Here is a 22,385-nt window from a genome sequence, read left to right as displayed (position 1 = left end):
TATGGTAAAGCCGAGGTTCTTTCAATTTCAAGGCTGGGGGAATTGGGGATAAATTGAGATCCATGATTTTGTGCTTCAACAGCCTTTGTCGTTCATTTATAGCAAATATGATATTAGTTCAGTAGAAGGCAACAATCATGCGGTGAAATTCTGTGTCTTCACGTGCCCCAGGCCGGGGTTAAGGTACCTTAGTCATCATTGTTTCTCTCGATCAGACTGAACCAGAGTATCTTTAGTGGGAGTAGTTGACGATCACTGCTGTGTTGATTAAGTTCGCTTTCCCACCTGTCATTGCTGCTTGATCAGCGGGCATGACCGTGGCCTTCTTCTGATCTTCAGTGCGACCCGTGACTGCGCCCCTCCCTTACGCTTCCCCAGGAACCCTTGCTCTGCTCCGAAACAAGCGACTTCAATGCAGCCATACACCACCGGATACACTTGCGATAGGTGAAAGCGAAGCCTGCGCGGCTAAATGGAGCTTCATGGCTTCCGGGCACAACTCAGCATTCTCCGCGTCGACGCAGCATCGCGCGTTGGTGGATGGACGCTCTTCGCTCAGCCATGATGACAACTCAGCAAATGGCAGCTGGAACGATGGTACCCCGCGGACTGGAAGGAATGGGAGATCCGAATCTGGAGGCAGCAGCAATATGGGCGGGCGAGGGTCGCTGGCACCCTCGTTTGGCGGGCCAGGCAGCTTCAGTGCGGAGCTCAAAAGCATGAACTCCCGCAGTGTCACGCCCCGGCCAGATGGCCAATATAACAGACGTGCCAGCAGATCGATTGGCGAGGAGGATCTACACACTACCGAACAGCGTCAGGCTTTCCTTCGGAGCAAGATCGCGAAGGAAACCAAGATCAAGACCGGAACCGAGAACATGCTAGAGGCGCTACTATCGAAACCACTCAAACAAACCAAGGACCAAAGAATTAAGGTGGAGTCAGAGCTGAGCTCTTCCAACCGCAAACTGGTCGAATTGCAGCATGAGCTGGAAGAGGAACTCTTACGTGCGCAGGCGCCGGCCTCAACCCCCCCACGCAGCAGCCGCCTTTCTAGTCTCTTCCGAGGCAGTCCCATGCGCTCACCATCTCGCAACAAAGACACCGGCGGATCAGTGGACGGAGAACAACAAGACTATGGAGAGGCGGATATGGAATCGCCAACATACGTGCTTTCGGAGACACTTCAAGCGCTGGAGATTGAAGGAATGTCCCCTGATTTCTATGTTGAACGTGCCAACAGCCTAGTTGATTTGTTCAGACGACACCCTACATTAAAATATGATCTTGCATGGTCTGTATTTGGTCTCCGAGTCCAGGTGATGCTTCTGAGCGACAGCAAAGAAGTAGTAGCTGCTGGTTATCGATTGACACGGTATGCTATTGCGGACCGCAAGTCTTTGCAGACAATCCGATCACTGCATACCGATGAGCTTGTGATACTGTCCCTTGTCAAAGAAAGCAAAGCGAGCATTGAAAGGGAACAAGCTTTGAAGTTCGTACGAGGCTTCCTGGATGTCAAGGACGGCGTGCGAGAGATTTCGCGCGCCATTGTGCGGACTATTGTTGCTGTTGCCGAGCACCATGAAGATCGTCTCCGGAGCATCTCGATCATGACCTTGGCCGAGATATTGGTAAAAGACCCCGAACTGATTGCTTCGGCTGGCGGGTTCGCTGCCCTACACGATGCGCTGGCAGAAGGGACCTTTGGTGCTTCGGAGAGTCTGATCTCAAGTTTCCTGCATGTAGTGGACGCCCCGCGCAGCAGAAAGTTCTTGCAAGGATCAGAACTAGAAGCCGTTCTAACGCCTTTCACTGATTCATTATCGGATTCTCTGCGTAGTGGACGATTAAAGACTGCAGCTAAGGCCATTTCGGCGATGCTGAAGACTTGGCCGGGTCTGGTCATCCTTGCAAGGCATGACTCGCAACCGTTGCGTTCTCTCCTCGACTCGCTTCACTACGATGACCCCACAGCCCGGGACCTGATCATGGAGCTATTATTCGACGCCTTGCGGATCAAGCCTCCATCCTGGTCATCATCTTTCCTCGCAGGTAGGAGGCTCACAACCTATGGCAGAGTCTCTAACCTGCGCTCTGATACCGACCCAAGGGTTTCCCGTACCTTCATTGACACCAATAGCAACCGATTTGACCTGACAGCCCACTTCTCTACTCTCATCTTGGCTGGCTTGGTCGAGGCAGGGCTTGCAAAGACTCTTTCTGATGTCATTGAAGATGAAACAGATCTTTCTCTCCGACGCAAGGCAACCCTACTATTAACGGAGGTACTCAAACTTGCGCATCATTCCCTCCCACAATCCGTCAGTGCGAAGCTACAAGTGCTTCCTCATCTTATTCCTCCAGCCGTCAACTTTGACGTTGAAAACCACGACCTCTCAACTACAACAATCTTCCAAATCGAAAGCATCAACCGAACATTGGCTCGTTCCGGTGGATATCCCAGTGGGCAGGGCCGATACAACATGGTGACTGATTTATCAACTTCTCTATCCCTCATTCCCGGCGAGCAGGGAAAGGACAAACTAAGCCCTGCCATGGACGAGACCCAGTTCCGCAATGCCATTCTAGAGACTCACGTTCTTAACACCGTGAACTATACCAAGTGGAAATGGGATTTGATTCACCGTCTGGTTGAGGGCCCTCTCACAAATTCAAAGCGAATGGATGAGGCAATCAAAGGCTCTAAGTTCATGAAACGACTCATTGGATTCTATCGACCTTTCAAATACCGATTCGCCATGATTCCAAACACAAAGCCGAACCAGCGCTATGTCCGAACTGGCTGCGTTCTCATGCGCACTCTGGTCATGACCCCCGAAGGTACCAAATATCTGGCCGAAAATAAGTTCCTTCGTCAGGTTGCAGAGTGTCTAGCGCAGCTGGATCGCATGAGTGGATTGACTTCTACTTCCCCACTCTTCTCTCAAAAGCAAATGGCGTCCACATTGAGTGGCGGTTACTTCGCGATGTTGGGAACACTCAGTGGTGATGTAAATGGATTGCTCATGATGGAGCGCTGGCACATGCTTAACATGTTCTACCATATCATTGAGCTGCGAGATCGCAATGATCTCATCCAGACATTGCTAGGAAATATGGACTACAGTCGGGAGAGTCATCTTCGAGTCATGCTTTCCAAGGCCCTGACAATTGGCTCCAAGGAGATCCGGATCTTCGCAACCAGAATTCTCCGCAAGTATGCCGTCGGTGATGTCTCACTATCCCCTCATGTGGCGATTGGAAATGCGGAATGGGTGGTCAAGCTTCTCGTGACTCAACTTTACGATCCCGAAGTCACTGTTTGCCAAGTCGCTGTTAAGATCCTGGAAGAGGCATGTAACCAGCGTGATTACCTCGAATTTGTGGTCAAGTGCCGGCCATCTCTCGATCATCTGGGTGAAATCGGCGCGCCGCTATTACTCCGGTTCTTGTCGACTTCAGTTGGTTATCACTACCTGGACGGCCTTGACTATATCACCCAAGAAATGGACGACTGGTTCCTCGGCCGCAACGATACCTACGTTGGCCTCGTTGAGGCTGCGCTCTCCCGAGCTTATGTTGAACAACCTCGACGTGGAAGCTTTGCACCCGAAGATCTGGTGGACCTCCAGGATATTGGGTTGGTACCACCGCATTTCTATCGCGAACTTGCACGCACTGCCGAGGGCTGCAAGCTGTTAGAACAATCGGGCCACTTCAACGAATTTGCCTGGACGATTCGCGATTTCAGGCTGGATGAGGAAGAGAACGAAATGCTCCTCAAGGCTAAAGGATGTCTCTGGGCTGTTGGCAATGTCGGCTCAATGGAGCTGGGAGCGCCATTCCTTGATGCAGAGATTGTTGAACGAATCGTGGAAATAGCAACAAGTGCAGGAGTACTCACCATGCGAGGTACCGCCTTCTTCGTTCTGGGATTAATCTCTCGCAGCCGGCACGGACTTAAGGTGCTGCGAGGACTAGGCTGGGATTCTGGCGTGGACCAAAAGGGAGACTCGCTGGGTCTTTGTCTTCCTACCGATTTCCGGAAGTTGTTCTTGGTGGGTATCATATTTCATCTCATTTGGCTCGTCATACTCATTTGTCTAGATTTCTTTCCCCGGTTACAATTCCGAATCGAAACGCACTCCCCCAGAAAAGCTCAAGGAGGCTACTACGGACCCTGACCCCGTTAATCAAAAGGTCCTCAAGTTGATCGTGGACATGGGCAATACCGTGCTCTCCAAACGAGCTGCGTCAGATCTTCATGGGTATGTTTGCAAATTTACTTGGCCGGTTTGCTCGCATTTACTTACCATCCCAGCTTGAAATCCAAACAACCGGAGCGATTCCACCAAGCCCATCTCTTCCGAAAAACTCTTTGCATCCTAGAAAGTCACCATTTCAGATTACCAGCTCGACGATTTGCCCTGGACTTATTCGACAAGCGTGTTCTGCGTCGGATCGTCCTCGACGAAGATTCGGACTCGGATTCAGACTCCTCGGCTACCTCCAACTCTGAATGAACCTCATGAATGCTCTCTTCTGCGGCTTTTTGTCTTGCTACTATACCCTGCACGATGGCTGATCGGGTGTTTAGCTTTTTGTACTCTGAGCGACGATTTATGCATGCCCAATCTATGAATTTCGAACTGCTTGAAACTTTGAGTTTTTTTGTTGTGCCCATATGGCATGGCGGAGTCCTTTTGAATGAGATATGATCCACAGTAAATAAATAACCCTGGTAGAAATAGTCAAAGGTGTCATTGACATATGTGGCGTTGAACCTCGGCCAGATCAGATCAGATTGTCTAAAGTTGACCCGCCCCCGATAACAATCCAATCTCCACAACACCTCTCAAAATACTCATGCACTAGCATCAGCTCGACCATATTTAAATCAACATCGCCATTCTCCCTGTGCAATGGAAGATGCAGCCGAGTCTGGGTCCCCAACGCCCCCGCACCAGAACCCCATCCCGACCGCAATGGAGAGCTCGGACATCTCCAGCTCCGAGGAACATGAGCATGCGCCCAGCGACACAACAGACGAACCTCACCTTGTCATTCGCTTGATTCAATGTCACCACTGTGCTCGGCCCTTACGTACCCCGCTTCGACTTCCGTGCGGCAATACCGTATGTCGGGAATGTTTACCCCCGGTCCGGCAGCGGACTGGTATTACATACCCCGTGGCTGAGGGGAGGGAGCAGGGGTTTACATGCTACTGGGAAGGGACTGATAGGTGTGTCGGAGAGCATTGTGTTGGGGATTGTGGCGTTGATGTCTTGCTTGGGAAGCTGGCTGGTGTTTTTGGGGGTGTACTGGCTGGGCCAGACAACATCTCTCAAGACGTCTCAAATGATGATGGTCGAAGCTTGCTATGGAGATCCAGTGAGAAGGGCCGAGTTGAAATTGCACACTTGAAGCGGCGTGGGTGGCTAGAGGGCATCTACGCCTTGGCACTGGAAGGCCGACTCCCTTCTGATGCATCTGAGGTCGTCTATAAAGATCCCCAGATTGCAGATGGACACGCAGAATCGCGAGATCTCGTGCACTACCAAGCGTTACGGGATAGTCTCCGTGCCGAGCTTGACTGCCAGGTCTGCTATGCGCTTATCCTTGACCCGATGACTACTCCTTGCGGTCATACCTTCTGCCAGAAATGTGTCGCGCGAGTCCTGGATCATACTGATCTATGTCCGATCTGTCGTCGAAAGCTTGGCATGCCAACTTCGCTGAAAGAAGAGCCTATGAATAGGGCTGTAGCGCACCTGATCGATCAGTTCTTCCCTGAACAGGTTGCAACTCGGCGGGAAACTGTTGCCCAGGATGAGATGGGCACCGACCTTGACAAGAATCTACCCTTGTTCGTGTGTACGCTGTCATTTCCTACGATGCCCACTTTCCTTCATGTCTTCGAGGCTCGGTACCGGCTTATGATTCGACGGGTGGTCGAAAATGGAAACGGAAAATTCGGCATGGTCATGGTGAACCGCCGCAGCCGGACGCAGCCAGGACAACTCGAGAATGCTCCATTTATGCAGTACGGGACACTATTGATGATCGAACGCTATGAGCTGCTTCCAGATGGTCGCAGTCTCGTGGTGGCTACAGGCATATCGCGGTTCAAAATCCTTGACTCCTCAATGCTTGATGGATATCATGTTGCTAAAACAGAGCGCGTGGATGATATCTCACTCGCAGAGGAAGAGCGGCTCGAGTCGATGGAAACCTCTGCAGAAAGTACAGAGCCTTTACCCGAAGGAAATACCGCTGAGCCTTCATTAGACTCTATGTCAACTCAGCAGCTTCTCCTCACGGCGAGAGAATTCCTCACCAACCAGCGCAGATCAGGTGCACCTTGGCTGCATCCGCGGGTTATGCTCGCATATGGACCCATTCCCACAGATGCATCCCGCTTTCCTTGGTGGTTTGCCAGCATCATGCCCATCTCCGAGGAAGAGAAGTACCGGATTCTCACCGCAACCAGCGTTCGAGAGAGACTCAAAATCTCGGCAAGATGGGCAAGGCAACTTGAAGCGCGGGACTGGTGGGTTCATGCCTTATCCTCGATTTTAGCTTCTTGATTCTAACATTTCTACACAGGTCGACCCGTTCATCGCTATACTCTGTCTTGTGACTATCCGTTCCCCTCCTCGTCTTCTGCATCATTCCTCTGCTATTGAAACCATTGTCTGCATTCTTTACATCTGTCTCGCCGAATGTATTTACGTCATTCACGCCATTCTCTTTCTCGATTTCTGTTTCTTTCGGTACTTCGGGATTGTCGACGTTTGAGACGGGCTCGTACATGCCTGATCCTGATGGTTATCCCCGGGAAGTTGGCCAGCAAGAGCAAAAAGATGAAACATATGTCCCACAAACATTTGTGATTGGTGCATTCGTGGCCATATTCCTCGCTCAGGTTGGTGTAAATTTCTTGCAAGTTGTGAGAACAGGGCGACGCAGACGTCGTATTCTGGAAATGCAATTTCCACAGCCCTTGCCCCAGCGAAATCAAACTCGAAGTCCAGCCAGAGACACTGGGGCTGATGCCAATGCTGGAGAACAAAACGTACGACCACTTGCCCCGGAGACTACCACCGTTGAGTAGTCTGTGAATCTGGAAATCTCCACTCCCCAAAAACGATGAAAGGCACTTTCGTTAATTCTGTCATATGACAATCATTTATACCCCTTTTCAACGAACCGATACGATCTTTCTCCTGTCCTTTTCATTGTCATACCTGTGGTGATCTATTGTGGTTGCCATGTACATATCGCTAGTCAATTACTACAATATCAATCTCTGCGTCCATAAGAAGACTTGTTTCGTCGGCTGCTCACCCGTACACAATAGCATTAGAGAGTACTGCATGATCATAGCATGAGCCTTGCAATAATATGCTCTCCAAGTAACGCAACAGAACGCCATGTGCATTGTTGTACGCTTCGCGGCTCTGTAAAGTGCTTACATAATCTCGTGTCTTTTGCTCGCGTCTTCTCCTTCAATCAACCACGAGCAGCGAACAGCGCGTCATGGGACAAAACTGATCATATTATTCATAATTTGAGACAAAGCCAACTTTGTAGAATCTACCCCGAGCCAAGCCAAGCCGAACAACCCCAAAAGAGCCATGACCTCGCTCTCACTATCACTAGGCCCGGCAGCCTTGATCCAGCTCCACGACGTCTTGATATGTCTAGCCAAATTCAGCGAAACAGTCGCCATCGAAGCAGAACCAGATGTTGTACGTTATATCATCTTGTGCTCTCTGAGATAATGTTCGGAAATTTTTGATCCGTGCTTCTTGGCTAACACTGCTCCCCAGCTCCGCTTAAGTGCTCTCAATTCCACCAAGACGGGCTTTGCATCCTTCGCATTTGAGAAGGAGGTTTTCTTTGAAAAGTATGCCTTCAGTGCGCGTGGAGATGGTCGCAGTGGAAGTAGTTTACTAGACCGGTTCTTTTGCCAAATTTATATCAAGGTGAGTGAGACTTCATTGCACATGCTCGCAGCGTAGTCCGTGAATAACATATCTCCTTTCTGACTCGATGCTCATATGCGATGTAGGCACTTCTGTCTATCTTCCGTGGGAGAATTGATAGAAACAAAGATACAGCCGTGGAACGCTGTGATATGGAAATCCATGAAGATTCACAGCAGACAGAATGTCGACTGACGGTGAAGATGATATGTGGACTCGGTAAGACACACTTCGCAATCGTCATGTTTCCTCTTGCTGATATATGCTTAGGTGTGATCAAATCGTACAAGCTCACTTACGAGCCAGCTGCCATCCAACATGCCGTCTTCGACAAATCAAAGGCTACAAGCATGTGGGCAGCCGATCCAAAGTTTATAAAGCAGCTTATCGATCACTTCAGCCTATCAGCCGAGCAGCTAGACATGTACTCCGATTCAAGCAGGGCAGTATTCACGAGTTTTACAACAAAGATTATGGAAGGCAAAGGTATGCATACATCTGTCTACCTCTTCTGTTTAACTTCCGCCACTAACCCAAAGCAGAAGTTCTCAAACACCCAGTTCATACCTCCGTCGCCGCCGATAAACGCGATTTCCAAGACTACATAGTCGAAGAAAACATGCACGTGGCAATCAACCTAAAAGACTTCAAAGCAATAATCGCCCACGCAGAAACAGCGAACGTAACCGTAACAGCACGCTACACACGACCCTGCAAACCTCTGCAACTAGAATACAAATTCGAAGGCGTGAATGCCGAATTCACAATCATGACCCGCGGCCAAGCAGACATCGACGACACTTTGACTTCATCACGCGCTACCATCCCCCGACAAACTCCCGCTCCAATCCCAGTCTCGAGTCATGCTCGGACTCGACCCTCGGCGCCGAGTACGCAGATGCCTCCGCCTCCACGGCGGAGTCGATCCATTCGTCCGCTGAACGGATCATCGACGCAAGAGAATCTTTCTCAGCGGGCTGGGTCGGAGAGACTCCCTGCTTCTGGTCCTTCGATGGAATTCGATAGTCTTTTCGTTCCTGCTGATGACGACCGACAGTGGGATGAGATGAATGAGCAAGAAGCAGAGCCACAGGATATCCTGGGGTGGGATGCGTCTGGGACGCAGGATGCTTTCGGGACTTCGCTGCACGATACTGAGCCTGCGTTCTCGAGGCAGGATGAAGAACCTGAAGATGAGACGGGGTTGCCGCCTACGCAGCGTCTATCTCAAATTCGGCACTTGGGACTTTTCGATTGAGGGGATGGTACGCTCGGTGCTGATTATTCGCATTTTTTTTAGTGGTCATTGCTATGATCATGACACAAGCATAAAGCTGGTCGCACACCCGGCCCCAACACCAATGACCCGCTCACCAGCAGCGCTCACAGTATCAGGTAATGGAACAATGTTATATGTCCCCGATACATTACCTTGTGTATCTGTATCCGGTCCACAATTGCCATGCTCGCCCCATCCGAATGCTGCCACCTGGCCATGCTCTAAGAGTGCGAGGACGTGCTCGCTTCCGACAGCGAGGTGGGCAGTTGATGGGAGGGTCGGGGGTGGGAGTTGACCACGATCATTGCGGCCCCATGCTATGATGGAGCCGGGCGCTAGGATTGGAGTAGATGCAGGAGCAGATGCAGGAGCAACATGTACATAAACACCATGCCAACTAGCCCCAATACCAGCCGAAGCAAAAGGAATATGTCCTCTCGCCCCTCCACACACGTCCTCAGCTCCAACTGAATCTGAAAGCCCCGATAAAACCTTTGGAATTCCCGTCACCCCCCACTTCATCCCCGAATCAGCAAATACATAAACATCCCCGGCACTCCCCCAGACAACCGAGAACTCCCGTCCACAGACCCCACCCTTCACAGGAAATGGTACATCGAATTTGCGTGGCTGACAGACAATCTTTGAACCACGGTTCCCAGCACCGAGTTGACCTTTCCTCGATCCACCCCAGCCGTATACATCCCCATTTGAGAGAATGGCGATTGTATGCGCCATACTACTCGATAACGATGTAATGCTTGTTCCCCTGGGTGGAAAATCGGATATAAATGTCCCTGGTTGGACTGGGGTTGTTGTATCATGCGTTAGAGTTCCTTTAGGGGAGAGCCCGGTTATGTAGACTCTGTCCTGTGGTTCTGGGATCCCTAACAACTGGGTCTGTGATTGTGGGGTAGATGCAACAGCAATAGTCCCTTCCCAAGTCGCAGAAACACACTTGAACGTCGAAATTTCAGATCCGGTAGTTGAATCTTTGAGAATGAAACGGCGAAAATGGGATATATTCCCATCCTCGTCTTGATCTTGATATTGTGGACCACAACGTTCGTCAATATTACAACCAGCCACATAGACAGCTCCGCTTTTCGTCATGAGGAGGGTATGGTTCCCTCCTGCTGCGATGTGAACGATATCATCATCGAGGATATCGGTAAGAGTTGTCTTTTCGTGTTGTGCTGTGGCTGTTTCTGCAACGTCTGTCTCAAAAAGACATTGAGATGGTGTTGAGACGTCTTCCGTGTGGCCAATTCCTAGTTGGCCTGATCCATTGGATCCAAAGGCGAAAAGTTTCATGCTGTATTGGGGAGGTTGTAGAAGAGAAGGAGGTGTGGGGGTTATACATAGAAGCGGGCAGCCAAGAGCAATTTCGATTACTAATCCGTCTGCCTTGGACCACGCAGAACTAACGCATGCCATAGTGGAAAGAAGGCAGTTCCATTATACAAAGATGAAGACACAATTATTAAATTCTCATTGAGAATTACAGCAGTAATAGAGACAGCAGTGTCAAAAGAGTGGAGATAACAAAGGAACCAGGACATGAAAGGTCGGAAGAGGGCACAGTCGAAAGTGAAAGTTTTCAACCTTTCAGGGAGCCTGATCACCTGAAACCAAGGCATTGGACAGACAAGTCTAGCTGCAGCAGTTCTGGTCTTCTTGCTGCGAAGCTTGATCCTGATGGAAACGCAGGTGTAGGTCGTGACACAGAAGAGTGCAGTCATGTCAATCTGTACAAGATATATCAGCGGATCATCCCTAACAAAACAGGTAACTTGGATCAAGCAGAATAATAGGTGAAGCTTCTATCCCCCCCCCCCGAATAATACTCAGCCTTCGGAATGAACTGTGGTGCATTGTCCGAGCCGACCGCGTACTGACAATATTCGCACGAGGATGTGGAGGCAGCATCACGCACATATGCCCTTGCAGACCCAATGAAAGGGCCCATGTCAGGAGCGCAGGTCTGGCTTTCGAAAAAATCAATCTTGATCCACTCGTTCTCGGCACACTTCACAGGAGCATCCCACAGGGCCTCTCCCAGGAACCCCCAATGAGGTATGTGAATGGATCCATAGTACATCCAGTAACGTCAGAAAGACAATGATCCTCTCGTAAGATCCGACGACTTCACAAAAGCCAATCAATCCAGCTCCGAGGACCAATGGATTGACGAGCAAAATACTCCTTTGGAGCATCTACAGCCATGGCTTGGCCGATTGGAGTGTACCAGAGTCCATAGACTAGACACGGTATTCTTAGATATTATGCACATATAAGGCTTTGGTGATTTCACGTATCATCTTGAAGAACATATGGTCTGAAATCGAAGGCAAGTTTGGGTGGAAGTCAGCATGTTTTATTGGGGCTATTTCAGGCGTCGCAAAGAACATCTGTCAGTTGTTCATCACGAAGACCTACTTCTAGCAATGAAGTAACGGTAGTCATCAATTTTAGTCTCATTGCCGGTTCTCATTTTCGGGAATAGGAACGAGATGGGTTTTGACTCTGGATGCAAAAAGCAAATGCAGACGTAGTGTGGGACGGTTGTGGCGGAACGCCCAAACATGCCCACGGGAAAGTCATGTCGGACTCGCATATCGTCCGAGGTGAATGTAGTTGAACCATGATACATAGCAATGTTGAGGATCATTTTCTAGCCAATAGAGAAGCCGGCCCTCCTACGCCCGCAGCGCTGACCTTCCGACGTAGCACTCGTAAGTGACATAAGTCGGGATGGAAATTCAAAGAAACAGCCTTCATCTCAAGCAAGGTTCTTCCCTCGGCTCTGGGCATAGCCCGGAGCCAAACTCTCTCGATCTGGTTGGTGATGATCTCACCACGCTTCTTGGCGTATAACCATCCTCCTGACTCTAGAGCCCTACGGGATGCCAAAAGCGTTCAGAGACCAGGAACCATGTCACATGCGCAGACGCTTCAGATCACTGCGAGGCTAGGCAACTGTTCTCGAGCCGGTCGATGGCTATACGAGGCGGCCGAGATGGCCGAAGCGATCGGTAGCGAATCGGAAGAAAACCCCATTCTGCAACAGTTCATCCTAACCGATTTTCATTGCAGCTATGACAGGAGTGACTGATTGGATCAATTCGGGAGAAATAGTAAAGTGTTTTATCCCAGAATGGGAATCGTTGAAACAATGCCTTGGTGTACATATCATGTTCTGAATCGACAGAGGCCTCAAGAAAAAGACTTTATCTATGTCAGCCTGTACAGTGGCCTCGGCACTTTGCTCCTGGGACCCTGCGCCACACAAGGCCCAAACACTCCCTGATCAATATGCATGTAGCTGGTCCGGATCCGTGGCAGTGCAAGGTTCATCCGGAAAAGGGTCAGGCTATTGAGAAGGTCACCGCGGACCTGCAGAGTTTCATTTCGACTAGTTCGTGCAAGAATAATATCGGTGCTACGGTTATGGTAGATAGAAATGATCGGACGTGGGCGTTTATCACGACAGATCCGAATCCTACTCAGTATACCTTCTGCCATCCGGACCCTAAAGGTCTAGGCGTCGGAGAAGAGGAGAGTGATGCAGAGATTGGAGGTAATGGAGAATATGTTGGCTGACATCTTCCTGCGTGCTAGGACAACGACAACGGAACTAGGAATCGGGCTGTCTCCTGTGTTATATCAAGATAGTGCGTTGTTAACCGCCCAAAGAAAAGGAGAGCAAAACGCTGACTGGAGACCTCTTCTATTAAAATGTTCGCATTCTATATTCTACTTCCACCCAAATCGATCACTATTCACCTGTGGCTTTGACATCAGCTGGTTATTTTTGATAGTTATGTGTTTCCAGGTTAGTACACTTCATCCGAAGAAGTCGACGTGCGCGTCAAAAAAGGGCAATGGCTAGAAGAATCAAAGGCTTGCAGAAATCGATCCAAAATAAAGGATCAAATAGTCAAAAGTACCCAAAGAGGCCTTCCGTCACTCGTCATGATAAAGATTCGTATTGCTATCCACGGGTCATCGATCAGGGTTGGTAACCTAGTCAAAGCATTCAACGTTATACCCAAACAAAAGCAAAGTCACAGAAACATACATACCTTCAAAATCCTCCTCGAATAATCACCCAAGTCATCAATACTCCCATTAGTTTTGCGACACTCAGCCAAATGATCCCCATCAAACCGAGAATCGGCCCTCGAGACCTCGTGGCCGAAATCACCACAGTAATCACCGGCACTATCAACTCCAGTCTTCTGAGCTTCCTGTTTCCTGGTTCGCCATCTCCAGAAAAACAGAGCGCCAATCACAACCGCTGCACCTCCACACGCTCCGATGACGACACCGACGATGAGGCCGGTATTGCTGTTAATGTTATTGTTGCTGTTCTGCGTGTCGTCTGCGATATAGTCACTGGCGGGGGTATTGTTATCAGCTGACGAGGCTGTTTCAGCACTTGAAGTCGAGGTTGAAGTTGACTCCGACGTCGAAGTGGAACTGGAAGTTGAATTCGAAGCTGAGTTCGCATCAACTGCGACGCCATCTTTGCCGGGTAGACCGGTTGTATATACTGAATAGAGGTCATTACCACCACCTGCGTAGCAATTAATCAGCATCAACAACAATGCACCAAAGAAGAAAAAAAAAAGGGATCATACATGTATCCTCTACCCAACCCGGACAAACAGTGCCACATCTTCTCTTCGGAACCATATCCTCAGACGGCGGCAGAGCATTTCCACAAAGACATTCATACCCTTTCAGAGCGAAAGTGGCGGCATTATTCTTCCGACATTGTGTCAGGCACCATCCGAAACTCTGATAGAGGTGGGATGTGCGATTTGAGAGGTTTTCACTCGTGGAGTAACAGCCTATATAGTTCAGTGCTGGGGTGCGTTTTAAGATTGTGTTTTTATTGCTGTTGTCGGTGTTATCGGGGGTGGCGATGACTATATTGGTGGTGAGGAGGGTTAGGAGGGTTAGTGTTAGTGTTATGGTGGATCTCATGGTCGTTGAATGGTATGCCAGGGATTGCCTGGGGTATAATCAACTGATAGGGTTGTAGATGGTATTAAAAGTATTGGGGTGGACTTTGTTTCAGAGGTAATGTGGTTTGATGAGGTGAGAGGGTGGTTTATATATGTTCGTATTATCGTATTGGCATTGGTTCTATCCACGGCTGTTGGGAGGCTGATATACGGGTGTCTTGGCAACAAAGCGAGAGCGAGAGCGAGGGAAGGACGAACTTCAGTGTGAACTGTTGGAGGCGGGAGTGTGATGTAATCATTTGTAGTTCGTTGGAATACAAAGACATTGAAACACAAATGAAAAGAAGGTTGGGTTGTCTGATCCAAATGGGACCGATCATTATGACGTTCGATCTAGACTGTACGATGTAAATTACTGAATATTGGAGATGATCTTGTAAGGTTTCATTCGCGGGGTATGAGGTATCAATATCTAACAGCGATGGGTCGCTCCATGCAGCGAATTCTATGCAACAATATTCATATAGCAAGCTAGCAAGCTCGAGAAAGGAACGCGATGTATATCCAGTATTTTGACCGTAAAAAGAACAGATAAGAAAAGATATGTACTGTGAGCAACAGCTTATTAAGACTTCTCATTCAAGTTTTCCTCAGACTCGCTCTCAGCGGGAGGGGGGAGGGTGAAATTGTCCTGCTTGGAGGTCACGTTCTTCTCCATACCCTTGAACATGGGCGAGGTACGGTGGAAGTAAGTGTGGACGTGACCCTCGAGGAGGGAGTCGTCGGTGTCGAAGCTGTTCTCGTTCTCCTTCTCGGCAACCTTTTGAGCCATGGCGGTTTCCCACTCGGCACGGTACTCCTCGACCTTCTGTTGATAGTCGAGCTCGGCGTTGTAGTAGCGGCCCTTGCGGAGGACGTAGCGCTCGTACCAGGACAAGTGCTTGGGGTGAACGGCAGGTCCATGGTACTCCTCCTCACGACCCTGGCGGAGGTATTCCCAGCGACGCTCCTGCTCCTTGAGATCCAGACCAGTGGTATCGGGGAGGAAGAGGGCGGTGATCAAAGCACCAGCCAGACCGAACCAAGGAACAACGTAGAACTTGGTCTGGGTGTCGATGTAGTTGTACAGGACGGAGGCGAGGAGGGCACCAGCCTTACCCCAGGCAGCGGACATACCGTGGGCGGACGCACGAATAGGGGTGGGGAAGACCTCAGCAGCAACCAGGAAAGAGACGGAGTTGGGACCGAACTGGTTGAAGAAGGAGCTGAGGAAGTACATGGCCTGGAAAGACTTGATGTTCTCGGGACGACGGTAGTAGTCGTAGTTGAAGGCAGGGACGACGAACAGAACGAAGCAGAGCATGAAACCGACAATCTGCATCCACTTGCGACCGTAAAGCTTGTTATCGATCAAGAAAGAGGCCATGTAGTATCCGCACAGCGAAACACCGACGTTGCACAAGTTCCACAACCAGGTGGGCATGACAGACGAGGTGGCAGGGCTGATGACCTTGATGAACTCGCTCTGGAAGAGCTTGTTACCGTAGAAGAAGACATCGTTGGCGAACCAGCCGCCAGCAGTGGCAAAGATACGGAAACCGAAGTACTTGAAGGTGAGCTTCAGGGACTGAGCATCGTAACCGGTGACGGAGGCCTTCTTCTTTGCGGCGGTGAGCTGCTTGCTGGCGGCCTTCATGTGGTAGGCACGGTAGTACACAAGCCACAGAGTGCCAACGGCGGGAATAGCGAAGGAAACACGGTAGGTCCACTGGACGGCAACAGTGGAGTAGGGGTTGTTGCCACTGCCGTGGTGGAAGCAGAGCAGCAGAATGATGAGCAGAACCTGGTTGAAGAACTGACCCCAACCCTGCATCAAGAAAGCACTGGTGACCTTGCGACCACGGTGAAGACGATCCTCCTTGGTAGAGACCTTTCCAGAGCCGACAGCGTTCTCCATACCACTGGTGGCGGTCATGGGGTATTCGCCACCAACACCGATACCGTAGATGAACAGACACCAAGCATAGCAGATAACCCAGCCGTTCTGGGTAACACCCCAGGCGGCAGTCAACATGACCAGACCGAGAAGCATGATAGTGGCATCCTGAATAAGACCCCAGCGACGACCAATCCTGTTGCCGTTAGCTTCCGAGATCCGAATTTTATCCGAATTTTGGCTTACCAGTCACCGAGAACGCCAACCAAGATCTGTCCCACAATGATACCGATAATTTCGAGGTAGTCGACGGCGTTGATCCATTGCTTGTTGCAAATTTCATGGGTGTCCCAACAGGTGGGGAAAGCTTTTTGGAAGAGCGGCTTGATGTTACCGATAGAGAAGAGCACGTAACCCTCCAAACCGAGACCGGCACCGGGTAGGACCATGTTGCGGAAGTAGTAGGAGACCGGCGAGAGCGGGTCTTCCTTAATCATGGACCAGATGCCGCTCAGTTCGCGCTTGGCTTCCTTGGAGTCGTAGGAAGTCACGAAGCTGATCTTCTTGAACAAGGGCAAGTCGGCCCAGTAGGTACCCTCGGGGGTATAGCTGTCATCGGGACGAATGAGGGAATCGAAAGCACCCTTCTCGTTGATATCCATATCCTCCAGCGGGTTGTGATCTCCCGACATGTCAGGCCCATGGGGGGCACGAGGTCCAAAGTCAGACATGGTGAAACTCTTGGTCTCTTCGATAAGAGTTTGCCGAGAGAGTTGGCAAGGTCAATTCCACCGAATGGGGAGACAAGGAAGAGTCGAAATGACCACAAGAGAGCGTGGCTGACTGCAAGCCAAGTCCGTGGCGATCAGCTTCTTATAAGAAAGAAAAGGGTGGGAAGAACAGAGAAGCGCACATGTAATAGCGGCCATTTCTGATAAGTCGGTGGCGGACTCCACTCGGCCCAGAAAAAAAAAAAAAAACCCCTCCCAAGGAAAGAGCGATGGAGTCCTCGGGCGAAGGTTTTCTGGCCGGAAGCAGATAAAATGGGGCCTCAAGGCTACGCTGGAGCTGCCGGTAACCAATCAAGAATGCACGTGGGGGCAGAATCTGAACGCAGATTGCCACCGCCTGCGGTTCACGGCAGATCTTCGCGGGGACTCACACGTTAGGATCACACAGTACAAAGTCAAAAGTCAGTGTCATACGAGGAGAGTGTCAATTATACCATATTGACATGGTATACACTTTATGATACTTCTTTTTCTATCAAGATAATAGTCCATTGAATGAAAAGTGGTCCGAACTAACTATTCTAGATACACTTCACATCCAAGATAGACCTTTGGGTGGCGCCAGCATCGCTTCTCGAATCCCTGTCACTCTTGCTCGGACACACGTGCACACTTTCCGGGGCGGGCAGTGGATATAAGCAAGTCTGCTGTGATAGGTGCAACCAGGAACCATCTCATCCCAAACGGGCTGGGCCCCTTGAAGTAGAGTCCACGCTAGGAGACTCGGGAGACTATCCATGCAGAATCTCTGACCACTCACAACACCCCATTCACCCATGTGCTCCTCCTCCGCATCTCCCTCTCAACGTCGACTCACCTCGCCGGCCACACGTGGGAGCACTCGCGTGTCAAACAGAAGCCATTGTCCAATTAATCTCAGCCAGAGGAAGGGCTAGAATGTTACGGCTGACACGAATCCCCGAAAAAAACACCCCAATCAACCCGAATTATACGCTCAGACACATCTTCTAACCAACCACACGACCAATTCCTTCCATGCCACCAATATCGATGCCGAGCCGGTTCATCGTCTTGGCTAATGCTTGCTTCACGTCTTTAGCGTTTGATCCAGCAAAGCCATGCGTGTCAAGCATTCGGCGTAGCGAGCGAGGCGTCGCCAAGTGAGCTTCAACAATGCTTGGTTCGCCTGCCAGCAAGACACGCACGTGCTCCTCTTCCGCGCCTATTGCTGGTCGACAGTTCGTGTCAGCCAACGCGCACAGAGCGTGTCCTGTCTCGGGGGATGCTCTGCTTCCAGTATGTGGTTTGAGAGATTGCAATCTACTTAGTACTCCGTACTTGTTTCCGGCCCCTGCTGCTGTGCCTTGCGTATGACACGCTCGCTTGCATAAGTGCGCTTTTGGTCCGGTTTTTTTACTTTGTTCCAGGGGCTACCTTACGTGGAGCTGGCCGATCTCCGGCCCATGCACTGCTCCGAGACTATCGCTTGGTGTGTGTTTGATCTACCGGCCAATAGGTGTGTCGTGATGACATTCCGTTCGTGCTAGGTGTTCGGCCCCTCTCTCAGTACAGTAGGTCCCGTCTCCCTGCATCACCCGACACGAGATGCATGCATCAGATGCCTTCTAGAAAGTGGATGCCTTCTGGAACGCCCTTGTATCAGCTATTACTTGCATGACTCCACCGGCTCTTTCATTTCGCCTGTGGTAGCGTCATCACAATGACCAGACCAGATGGTTCACTGTAGTCCCATCCAGAAACTCCGTCGGTATCTCCGAAACTCACAGATCCAACCGTTTAGTCCGCAAGATCCGAACATACAGTAGGCCATCTCCTGTTCATAATCACATCCATAATCATGATCATGTTCGTGGCGCACTCCACCTCCTTGCAGTAGTCTAGACCGAGACCCAGCCCAGCTCCGGGTCTATTGAATTCAGCCATATTGTACATGCACACCACAACCGCACTAAGCGCTCCTTCATTTGAACAAGAGCTTGATTTCTCTCGGATACTCGGATGCTAGTGTAACAACGTGCCACTAGTTCATTAGTGGCTTTCAGCTCGTCTCGCGAACATGTTTCTGTTTGGTCGTGGGCGTTGCCCGTGGTTCTACGGCGGCTCTTCATAGGACTGTCTATACTGCTAGTATATTATATGGTGTCACTGTATCACAATGCCACGGATCAGATGGCCGTCGAATTCATCGATTGCTTACCAGTTCTTTGGGTTTGGTGGAGATTCGTGGGTTGGATCCGGATGTAACTGTTTCGCTCGGGTCAGATGGGCGGTTTATGGTGAGTTGTACGCTTTGTGCCGTGGTCTGCTCAAGCGGTAAGCTGTGCTGAATGGGTTTATTAGCTTTGGGCTCAGCTTACTTTTCTTGTGTTCCTTGGATCTAGCTAATTTTTGAGTGATAAGTTTGGTCGCCGTCGATGTTGCAAAGTGATGCTCGAGCTGACACGACACAAAGCTCAATTAGCATTTCACAGGATTCCAGAAAACCAACCAGTCGAATGGTGAACTGCCAACCTTCAAAGAGTTCCTCGTTCGCGTGGTGAATAATCCCCGCAGGGAGTCATACACCTGGGTCGCGGGCTCATCCCACGCAAACTAGGGCAACAATGTTGACCCTACCCTTGAATAACGAATTATTCAAATAACAATTCCAGCCTATACCCAGAATTCCCCAAGAGTCAAAACTCACATCTAGCCCCAAGCCCCCCTATTCAGCACCGAGATCCCCCGTGGCTGTCAACATTCTTGAAGCGGGCAGGGCCAACCTCACCACCCTCCCTTCAATCCAACCCAGAACTTTTCAGCCATCATGCTCGAACCTGGCATTTCTGACAGCTGAAATTTCCAATAACCAGTACTCAAGCACATCATGTGCAATGCATACATACCACGGAGAATTCAAAGTGGCTTTTCACGCTAGAACATGCCCCTCTGCTCCCCTTTGGCAGCCCACATCCGGAATGATCAGATCGCGAGAAATCTACGCGACTGATCCATATCTCGGATGAGAGACTCTGGTATATAATGACAGGAGGACCAGCTGAATCAAAGATTCTCATTCAGGTATTGAGTAGACTTCTTTTCGTGGTTGCACCGCTTGCTTCAGCTCCAGCTATCACGATCTATTCTTGCGTCGAATCTAGCTCAGTTCTATACTGTCATACTTGACTTGACACCATTCGGCTATCAACTACATCCATCCAGGTTAGACCGGATCACAGCCTAACCGAGACAGACAACGGCAAAAATGGCCCTGATAGATTTCAAAGCCCTACTCCCAACAATAACAGCCTTCATCGCATTTATAATCACCATCCTGTGCCTCTTCGCCGGCACGCAAAAGGATTTTCTCGATGGCGCCGATCTGTTAACAGTAAGCCCTACCTCCCCATGCACTCCATCCAAAGGACACGAACTAATATGGCACCAGCTCTACACCCCCTCAGCAACACCCTCAACCACCCAGAATGTCGCACACGATTTCTACTCAGTCCACATAATGTCCTACTGCAGCGGAGAACTAGGCACAACAGACCCAAGCGCGGGCGTCACGCGCAACGTAACAACCTGCTCAAACCGCACGATCTTGTTCGCGTTCGACCCGACGCAAGCCTGGCCAAAAGAGGTCACGCACGGCGCGGAACTGGACTGGCCGCGTGTCATTGCTGATGATTTTCATGCTTTCCGTATGACGAGTCGGGCTATGGCTGTGCTTTATTGTATATCTGTTGGTGTTTTGGGCGCTGTGCTTATTGGGAGGGTTTTTGGGACGGTTAAGCCTTGGGGTGGGATGGGGTTCTTTGAATTTGGGGGGTTGATTGTGAGTATTTCTTTTCTTTCCCTTTTCCTGCAGTTCTGTCCTGCATTTGAACGACTTGGGGGCAGAAGAGGAGGGATGGTGTGGTCAGATGATGTTCCCCGAATTCGGGGTGTCTGTGCTGTGCATGTATTCCCCCAGGATACCATATCACTCACTCTCACTCTCACTCTCACCATGGCTTTGACCGTGGTCATGGCTATGACTATGACTATGACTCGGTGGACTGAATACGACAGTGGCTAACACATTGACTCCAGTTCGGATCCTCTAGCTTAACCATCGCCTCAATAATTGCAACAGTGCTCGCCTTCGAGTTCGTATCCCTTGTCAACGCGCACGGCGAGGGCTCCAACGTGTCCGCTAGCTACGGCGAAAAGTTCCTAGGAATGACCTGGGCCGCAGTGGGGCTATTACTCGCAGGTAGTGTAGCGTCGTTTGTGAACGTGTTCATTCGCACGCGAGCGGCGCCTGCATTTGCAGTCGAGAAGGACATAGAGGGGTAAAGTAACCCCAAGGGAAACGGGAAAGGGGGATGGAAGCACGAAAATGAAAGGGAACCAGTCGGAGGACTGGTAGCCTGAACGCGCCAGAGAATGCGAATGAGGGGGGGGGAGGGTGGGGGGAAAGACTAGGACTGGGGACGGGGTATGACCGGGCCTACTCGCCCATTCCAATTTCCAATTTAGATCTTTGTATTCGTTAAAGCGTGAAATGAAATACTACCTTGAGCCCAATCTGACTTGGGCGGTAATGGTGAAATTACAGTTGCTAATCCGGCCGCTTGCTTATGCTAGGGGGTCAGTGTAGCCAATGGGCGTGATGGGAGACTGTCTGAGTTGGGGGGGGGGGGGGGGGGGGGGTGGTTCACGATAGGCAGCAATGACAATCAAGTCCATAGAAGATTCTACTCTAGTCTAGTTTTGGATCCAGACTTGTATGGAAATTCATCGATGACATTGGAATCAAGGTATGGGGAAAGTTGGTAGTTCGAGACTCCCTCTAGTGACGGGCAAAACTGGGTCTTTCCGTTATCCGACGTCACCACTGTGGAGACTTGAGAGTATGAGAGATATCAATGTGATATCAAAGTCATTGTGTTTACATGTAACATAGAGGCATTATTGTTTGAGGTTGACTATAACACATTCTATTATGCTCATTGTAGGTGTGTTAGGACCACTGTACTCCGGGCATACCTGTGGTTTTCGTCCCGGTCTGTCGGCTGGTGACTCCGGCTAAGCCCCGAACTGCCAAGGTTGACATTTGTTGCATGTCAAAGCGCGAGTGCGGAGGGAATGTTGTATGGGCGGGTTTTTCCGGGGCAGACCACCCTTTGTTCCTCGGTGAGTAGTTCAGGCCCGAAGGTGTGTATGGCTCGGGCGGATGATCCCTGGACGACGGGCAGTGGTTGACTAAACGGATACGGAGCCTTGGGTGGGCAGTCGGGCAGGACAGGAGGACAGGAGAGCGGGAATAGGCAGGTCGAGATTGCCGATATCAAGTGAGTGGGGGTAAAAGACTATGACGGTTCCAAACAAGGCGGAGACTAGTCCCGGGATATCTATGAAGTCATCTTTTGCTTCAGCCACTCCCTGGCCTCACGGCTTGGGCTTGGA

General features: G+C 50.3%; 10 protein-coding genes across 10 annotated transcripts; 7 read left to right on the top strand and 3 right to left on the bottom strand.

Moving 5' to 3' along the window:
• Positions 1–482: 482 nt before the first annotated feature.
• Positions 483–4,526, top strand: N7508_000397 (putative cytosolic regulator Pianissimo; the record flags this gene model as incomplete). The annotated part of the gene is made up of 3 exons (XM_058458482.1): positions 483–4,061; positions 4,111–4,271; positions 4,325–4,526. The coding sequence occupies 3 exons, from the start codon at positions 483–485 to the stop codon at positions 4,524–4,526; spliced, it is 3,942 nt and encodes a 1,313-aa protein (XP_058324704.1).
• A 399-nt stretch (positions 4,527–4,925) lies between these two features.
• On the top strand, positions 4,926–6,643 carry N7508_000396 (uncharacterized protein; the record flags this gene model as incomplete). Its single annotated transcript, XM_058458481.1, has 2 exons — positions 4,926–6,553; positions 6,610–6,643. The coding sequence occupies 2 exons, from the start codon at positions 4,926–4,928 to the stop codon at positions 6,641–6,643; spliced, it is 1,662 nt and encodes a 553-aa protein (XP_058324703.1).
• Positions 6,644–7,640: 997 nt separating this feature from the next.
• N7508_000395 (uncharacterized protein) lies at positions 7,641–9,249 on the top strand (the record flags this gene model as incomplete). Its single annotated transcript, XM_058458480.1, has 5 exons — positions 7,641–7,754; positions 7,836–7,991; positions 8,078–8,210; positions 8,262–8,477; positions 8,534–9,249. The coding sequence occupies 5 exons, from the start codon at positions 7,641–7,643 to the stop codon at positions 9,247–9,249; spliced, it is 1,335 nt and encodes a 444-aa protein (XP_058324702.1).
• Positions 9,250–9,306: 57 nt separating this feature from the next.
• Positions 9,307–10,584, bottom strand: N7508_000394 (uncharacterized protein; the record flags this gene model as incomplete). The annotated part of the gene is made up of 1 exon (XM_058458479.1): positions 9,307–10,584. The coding sequence occupies one exon, from the start codon at positions 10,582–10,584 to the stop codon at positions 9,307–9,309; it is 1,278 nt and encodes a 425-aa protein (XP_058324701.1).
• Positions 10,585–12,205: 1,621 nt separating this feature from the next.
• Positions 12,206–12,385, top strand: N7508_000393 (uncharacterized protein; the record flags this gene model as incomplete). The annotated part of the gene is made up of 1 exon (XM_058458478.1): positions 12,206–12,385. The coding sequence occupies one exon, from the start codon at positions 12,206–12,208 to the stop codon at positions 12,383–12,385; it is 180 nt and encodes a 59-aa protein (XP_058324700.1).
• Positions 12,386–12,585: 200 nt separating this feature from the next.
• N7508_000392 (uncharacterized protein) lies at positions 12,586–12,873 on the top strand (the record flags this gene model as incomplete). Its single annotated transcript, XM_058458477.1, has 1 exon — positions 12,586–12,873. The coding sequence occupies one exon, from the start codon at positions 12,586–12,588 to the stop codon at positions 12,871–12,873; it is 288 nt and encodes a 95-aa protein (XP_058324699.1).
• A 402-nt stretch (positions 12,874–13,275) lies between these two features.
• N7508_000391 (uncharacterized protein) lies at positions 13,276–14,202 on the bottom strand (the record flags this gene model as incomplete). Its single annotated transcript, XM_058458476.1, has 3 exons — positions 13,276–13,296; positions 13,356–13,849; positions 13,914–14,202. Coding segments are annotated over 3 exons (804 nt in total), but the record flags the coding sequence as incomplete, so codon positions are not given.
• Positions 14,203–14,868: 666 nt separating this feature from the next.
• Positions 14,869–16,910, bottom strand: N7508_000390 (putative MFS phosphate transporter; the record flags this gene model as incomplete). The annotated part of the gene is made up of 2 exons (XM_058458475.1): positions 14,869–16,375; positions 16,426–16,910. The coding sequence occupies 2 exons, from the start codon at positions 16,908–16,910 to the stop codon at positions 14,869–14,871; spliced, it is 1,992 nt and encodes a 663-aa protein (XP_058324697.1).
• Positions 16,911–19,107: 2,197 nt separating this feature from the next.
• On the top strand, positions 19,108–19,548 carry N7508_000389 (uncharacterized protein; the record flags this gene model as incomplete). The annotated part of the gene is made up of 2 exons (XM_058458474.1): positions 19,108–19,228; positions 19,424–19,548. The coding sequence occupies 2 exons, from the start codon at positions 19,108–19,110 to the stop codon at positions 19,546–19,548; spliced, it is 246 nt and encodes an 81-aa protein (XP_058324696.1).
• Positions 19,549–20,196: 648 nt separating this feature from the next.
• N7508_000388 (SUR7/PalI family protein) lies at positions 20,197–21,272 on the top strand (the record flags this gene model as incomplete). Its single annotated transcript, XM_058458473.1, has 3 exons — positions 20,197–20,322; positions 20,380–20,769; positions 21,027–21,272. The coding sequence occupies 3 exons, from the start codon at positions 20,197–20,199 to the stop codon at positions 21,270–21,272; spliced, it is 762 nt and encodes a 253-aa protein (XP_058324695.1).
• Between the last annotated feature and the right edge of the window lie 1,113 nt (positions 21,273–22,385).

Source organism: Penicillium antarcticum (assembly GCF_028974205.1).
Source record: "Penicillium antarcticum strain IBT 31339 chromosome Unknown utg000001l_segment0_segment0, whole genome shotgun sequence".
In the NCBI taxonomy this organism is placed as follows: domain Eukaryota; kingdom Fungi; phylum Ascomycota; class Eurotiomycetes; order Eurotiales; family Aspergillaceae; genus Penicillium; species Penicillium antarcticum.
Note: the sequence above shows the minus strand (reverse complement) of the source record. Positions and strands in the feature narration are given on the sequence as shown.